Raw genomic sequence first — 5273 nt, forward strand, 5'->3', positions numbered from 1 at the left:
GCCGGCCGGCACATAGTCCTACGATCTGAGCCGACAGTCATTAGACTAATCCACAGGGTTGATTGTGCTGCAGGCCACGCTGCGGTGTGAAAGAGGCGTAGGGAAGCCATCTACATCACCCGCCAAAGAACTCGCCTCCAAAGAAAAAGTCATTTTATGCGCGCCCAAATCCTTTTTTGACACTTGTGACTTCAAGCCCTGCGTGCATGCTTTTTCCACCTGCACCTTGCCTTCGGGGGTTTTCGTCCGCCTCTATGTGGGGGGGGGGGGGGGGGGGTGGGTGTGTGTCTGTGTGTCTGTGTGTGTGTCTGTGTGTCTGTGTGTGTGTGTGTGTGTGTGTGTGTGTTCACGATTGGCTTCGTTTGTTTCATTGGTGGTTCTGTGCTTGAAACGTTCAAATGCGACTTGTTCCCCTCCTCCCTATCCGCACAGATGCCTCTCTGCATGGACGCTGCTTGGGCACGAGTACATTGAACTGCACAATGCGCCCGCAGCCATTGTTGCCCTGCGTCGCGCTGTCGGTAAGCACGCCACAGCTGCTGTTCACGTCTGCTGTGCTCATGGTGTTCGTTGCTCTGGTTGTTTCTGTTCTGGTGTGCTCCGTTTGTGAACAATAGCGGCTCAGCACTTGCTGTGCACACGCCACATGCATGTGTGTATGTGTGTGTGACAGACATCAACCCACGCGACTATCGCGGCTGGTCCAACCTTGGATATGCGTACGACCTGCTCAAGATGCCAATGTATTCTCTATACTATTACAAGCGCGCCCTCCGCCTCAGGTGCGATGTCGTGTGCGCACATGCATGACCATGCCTGCGTGTATCTGTAGGGCCGCATGCGACGAGCGAGGCAACCTGCCCGCCTGCTTGCTTGCTTCCACTTTAGTACCAAACTGAACAATGTTAATCACGTCACATGCACACGCGCACACATGCACACGCGCACACATGCACCATATGCGCACACTTACATCATACGTGTGCATGTGCAGGCCGTATGACCGGCGCATCTGGGACGCGCTTGCGGGGGTGTACCAGGCGCTGCAGCACTATGGGCAGGCGATCAAGTGCCTGGAGAACATTCTCTCGTTCAACGAGGATGACGTCACGGTGTTGCATCGCATTGCAAAGATCTACAGAGACGATGTCTTCAACCCAGACAAGGTGCCGTGACGCTGTACCATGCATCACACGCACGCACACACGCACCGCATGAGGTTTCCATGAATGCTGCGCCACTCATCTATTTACTCATGCACGCGCACTCCCTCACCATCCCCCAACGAATACATACATACACATACACGTGTAGGCTGCCTTCTACTATCTGAAGACGATATCGCTTGACGACACGGGCAACATCATCATCAGCGACGAGAACATTCTGGAGGCGTGCGAGTTCCTGAGCGACTACTTTATGCGGCGCAAGGACCGCGAGCAGGTTGAGAAGTACGCAAACGTCCTCATCTCCTACGGCGGCAAGGTAAGGGGAGAGACGTGTGTGTGTGTGTGTGTGTGTGTGTGTGTGTGTGTGTGTGTGCTTTGACCTGTTTCGCGATGATCCAACCGTTCCATTCGTCACACACACAACACAACACAACACAACACAACACAACACAACACAACACAACACAACACAACACAACAACAGCCGAAGCAGCGTGCAAAGGAGCTGCTGCGGCAGCTGCACGAGGGCGGGCGCGCCGATCGCAGTCAGGCGGGCGGTGCAGGTGGTGTGCACACGACGCTGCAGACATCATCGTTGACCCATCCCTTCCGCGCAGAGGACTTGATCCGGTCACCCGTAGGCATAGCAGCCACACCCCAGCAGCAAGAGCAACAACAGCAGCAGCAGCGTGGCATAAATGCACCGTTCCTGCAGCTCACAACCCCGACCGCTGGTGGCAGCAGGGATGGTGGTGGTGGTGGTGGTGGTGGTGGAGATGACGATGATGACGATATGGACCTCGACATCTCCACCGAGGACATGTCTGATTGACCAACATTTGTGTGTGTGTGTGTGTGTGTGTGTGTGTGTGTGTGTGTGTGTGTGTGTGTGTGTGTGTGTGTGTGTGTGTGTGTGCTGGGCTTCACATCAGTACATATGACCACTCGTCACAATGCATCAGCAAGTTGAGAGATAGGAAGGGCAGTCGCTTATCTTTACTCCGTGCACTGAACTTGGCAAAGGCGACACACGCGATGGCAAGTGTGTGTGTGTGTGTGTGTGTGTGTGTGTGTGTGTGAAGAACACACGAAGACAACAGAGATGATCCTTCTTGTCACGTCTCTCCTGCTTGCTGCTTTCATTTGATTCGTCTTGCAGTCGTTGAGCCGTGCCATCTGTAACCTTACCGTTTACAGCGGCAGAGGTCCATGGTGCCCGCGGAGAGGATGGGCCATCATCATTAGTCCCGCTTCTTGCTGGCGTTTTCGCTTGTGATCTTCTTGGCGTCATTGCCTTCCTTCTCCTTCTGCTTCTCCTTCTGCTTCTCGTCCCTCTTGATGGCAGCAGCAGCATTAGGCGGCGAGGCCTGGTCCACGAGCGGTGTTGCGTAGTGGAGGGCGGTGAAGCACGCGAGCGCGAGCGGGGCGCACACTGCGGTGACGAGGCCCCAGACGGTCATCTCCAGCGCCGGCGCGCGGCGCTGCATGAGGCGCTGGTGCATCCAGCCAAACACGGCAATGTCAAAGCCAAGGATGTACAGCCACAGGAGCAGGAAGGTGGACGGCTGGGCGAAGCTCTGCACGAGGTATGCCAGTGACAGGTCTGCGGCAATGAAGCGGGTCAGCCACCACTCCAGCTGCTGCATCACAAGCACTGAAAAGGCCACCGCGAACGGCAGTGCCGCCAGCATGCAGTGCTGGAACAGGACACAGGTTTGCTTGGCCTTGGGGAACAACACCGCTGCGCCCCAGATGGGCGCTGCCGCCACACAGCTCGCCCAGAACACCACATCCGTCCACTCGACACCACCACCGCCGCCATTCACCACACTCTGCACAACCTCCCGCAAACTCATCTTTGCTGCTTGTCGTGTGGTGCGTTTGTTACATTACAAAGTGAGGAGTCGTCATCGTTGTTGCTGTCACTCATCTCTTCATCCCGTCCCTTCCGCGTCCTCTTTGCGCGTGAGCATGCGGGTGGTGGCTGCGACGGCAGCCACGTTTGAGGGCCGGCCTGCGGTGTTGCAGCGGCTTGTGGACATCATCAACGAGGCGTACATGTATGGGGAAGGCGACATCTTCCGAGAGGGCTTCCAGCGCACCTCGCCCGCCGATGTGGAGGGCTTTGCGAAGCGACAACAGCTCTTGGTTGTCGTGGAGGACACGGCCACTGATGACAAGACCGCGCAGGCTGCAACAACGACAGCAGCAGCGGAAGAAGAAGGACAACAGCAGCAGCAGCAGCAAGCACGACCGGCGCTGCGTGTGGAGCTTGACAGTGCAGAGCATCCGCTGGACTGGCCATCCATCGTCACAGAGGCGTCCCTCATTGGCTGCATGAAGCTGGTGGTGCACGACGCTAAGCAAGCACGGCACGGGCAAGGGCGACAAGCAGAGGCAGGAGATGCAGCACAGACCAGCGAGGCTGCGAGAGACAGTGCTGGTGGCGAGGAGGCCGTGCCGAGCGCACATGAGATGGTCAAGCGAGGTGAGGTGGGCATGTTTGCGGTGCGTCGTGATCTCCGCTCCAAAGGCATTGGCAAGCGCTTGTTCGATGCAGCCGAGGCGCGAGCGCAAGAGCTCAACTGCGACGTGTGCGAGCTGCAGCTGCTGTACCCCCGCGACCGACCCCACGCCAACAAGGATCGCCTGCGCAAGTGGTACACCCGGCGGGGATATCGCGTCGTTGCCTCCAGCGACTTCTGCGCCATGCTTCCACACATTGCCGCCCTGATCAATGGCCCCGTCTGCTTTGATATCTATCACAAGCCCCTGCCACCACCACCACCAGCATGAGCCCGAGTGCTCCCGACTCTGCTTCTGTCGTAGCCTTTAGCGCAACCTCCATACACACAAGGTGCCGAGCCAAGAAGCAAGTCAGTGAACACCACAGGAGAAGCCGAGAGGGCTGAGAGGTGGTGACAGAGATCATTTCATATCACACCACGACATCCGCACACGCAGAAACCCAAACAAAGCAAGTCAGTCAAGCAAGCAAGCACACTGAACCAACTCCTGAACCAACAGCGACATCATGGCAGGTGGTGCTGGAAAGCAGAGTGGCTGGTCGCCGCGGAGCGCAGCTGCAGGGCAGATGGCGCTGGCTGTCGTACCTGGCCTCCTGTACACGTTCTTCCCCAACTTGCTGGGCACAGAGCAGCTGGTGCGCGTGGGCTTCAAGTGCACCACCATCGCCGCCTTGCAAGCGATTGTGCTGGCCCTCAAGCGGCCAGCCCAGCTCACGACCCGCACCTGGACGCTGACGCTGGGAGCGCTCTTCTTCTCCATGCTAGGCGATGCAGCGCTGCTGTACGAGCACTTGTTCACGGCGGGGCTCGCGTCTTTCCTCATCGCCCACATCCTGTACGCAGTGATGTTCTCTTCGGGGCTGCGCGTGCGACCCGCTGCTCTGCTGGCAAGCGGCCTGCTCGTCGTGGCTGCGCTGGCCATCCTCGTGCCCAGCATGCTGGAGACGAACAAGGACCTGCTCGTGCCCGTGGTGCTCTACACCGTTGCCATCAGCACCATGCAGGTGACGGCGGCGTGCGGTTCACACCACAACACCACTGCCGCCACCATCGGCGCGTGGCTCTTTACCATCTCGGACCTCACCATCGCCATTGGCAAGTTCGTGACGCCCGTCCCATACGCGCACGAGATCATCCACCTTCTCTACTTTGTCGGGCAGTGCTTCCTCACCCTCTCCGTCTTTCCCAGCAAGCTCACCAAGCCGCGCAAGGACTAGCTCTGTGTGTGTGTGTGTGTGTGTGTGTGTGTGTGTGTGTGTGTGTGTGTGTGTGTGTGTGTGTGTGCGTGCGTGAGAATGACATCGGCCGCGCACACGACTAACAAAGTCGTGCTCTTGGAACTGAAAAATTGAGAAGCGACCTCAAGGTCGGCTAAGTTGACACCCCCAGTCAGCCTAACTCCACCCTGGACAGAACCCTACATGCAAAGACGAGACATGAAGCACATAACATAAACAACAAAACCAGAACTCTATCAAGTTATGTACTTATGCTTCTCACACACCAACGCACGCCCCACAAACACCAACCCAACATCCAGAAATTGACTAGGATGGCCCGAGTGGTGATATCACCT

General features: G+C 57.4%; 5 protein-coding genes across 5 annotated transcripts in view; 3 read left to right on the plus strand and 2 right to left on the minus strand.

Annotated features, from left to right (window-relative positions):
* Nucleotides 1-2001, plus strand: part of PTSG_12623 (uncharacterized protein) — a gene marked incomplete at both ends in the record, with an annotated part of 6313 nt that extends 4312 nt beyond the window's left edge. Inside the window, 5 exons of the mRNA XM_004991443.1 lie at nt 433-521; nt 674-782; nt 995-1166; nt 1315-1485; nt 1654-2001. Of these exons, the coding sequence (XP_004991500.1) occupies nt 433-521; nt 674-782; nt 995-1166; nt 1315-1485; nt 1654-2001 (889 nt within the window). The remainder of the gene's footprint in view (nt 1-432; nt 522-673; nt 783-994; nt 1167-1314; nt 1486-1653) is intronic.
* Nucleotides 2002-2222: 221 nt separating this feature from the next.
* On the minus strand, nt 2223-3112 carry PTSG_13256 (uncharacterized protein). The gene has a single exon (XM_004991444.1). The coding sequence runs from the start codon at nt 3023-3025 to the stop codon at nt 2411-2413; it is 615 nt and encodes a 204-aa protein (XP_004991501.1). The 5' UTR covers nt 3026-3112; the 3' UTR covers nt 2223-2410.
* PTSG_07705 (uncharacterized protein) lies at nt 2892-4033 on the plus strand. Its single transcript, XM_004991445.1, has one exon. It carries the CDS (start codon nt 3141-3143, stop codon nt 3963-3965), a length of 825 nt encoding a protein of 274 aa, XP_004991502.1. The 5' UTR covers nt 2892-3140; the 3' UTR covers nt 3966-4033.
* A 79-nt stretch (nt 4034-4112) lies between these two features.
* Nucleotides 4113-4914, plus strand: PTSG_07706 (uncharacterized protein; the record flags this gene model as incomplete). The annotated part of the gene is made up of 1 exon (XM_004991446.1): nt 4113-4914. The coding sequence occupies exon 1, from the start codon at nt 4204-4206 to the stop codon at nt 4912-4914; it is 711 nt and encodes a 236-aa protein (XP_004991503.1). The 5' UTR covers nt 4113-4203.
* A 177-nt stretch (nt 4915-5091) lies between these two features.
* PTSG_07707 (uncharacterized protein) overlaps nt 5092-5273 on the minus strand; it is a gene marked incomplete at both ends in the record, with an annotated part of 5900 nt that continues 5718 nt past the window's right edge. The window contains one exon of the mRNA XM_004991447.1: nt 5092-5114. Coding sequence (XP_004991504.1) covers nt 5092-5114 — 23 coding nt within the window. The remainder of the gene's footprint in view (nt 5115-5273) is intronic.

The sequence above is a fragment of the Salpingoeca rosetta genome (assembly GCF_000188695.1).
Source record: "Salpingoeca rosetta unplaced genomic scaffold supercont1.20, whole genome shotgun sequence".
Classification (NCBI taxonomy): Eukaryota; class Choanoflagellata; order Craspedida; family Salpingoecidae; genus Salpingoeca; species Salpingoeca rosetta.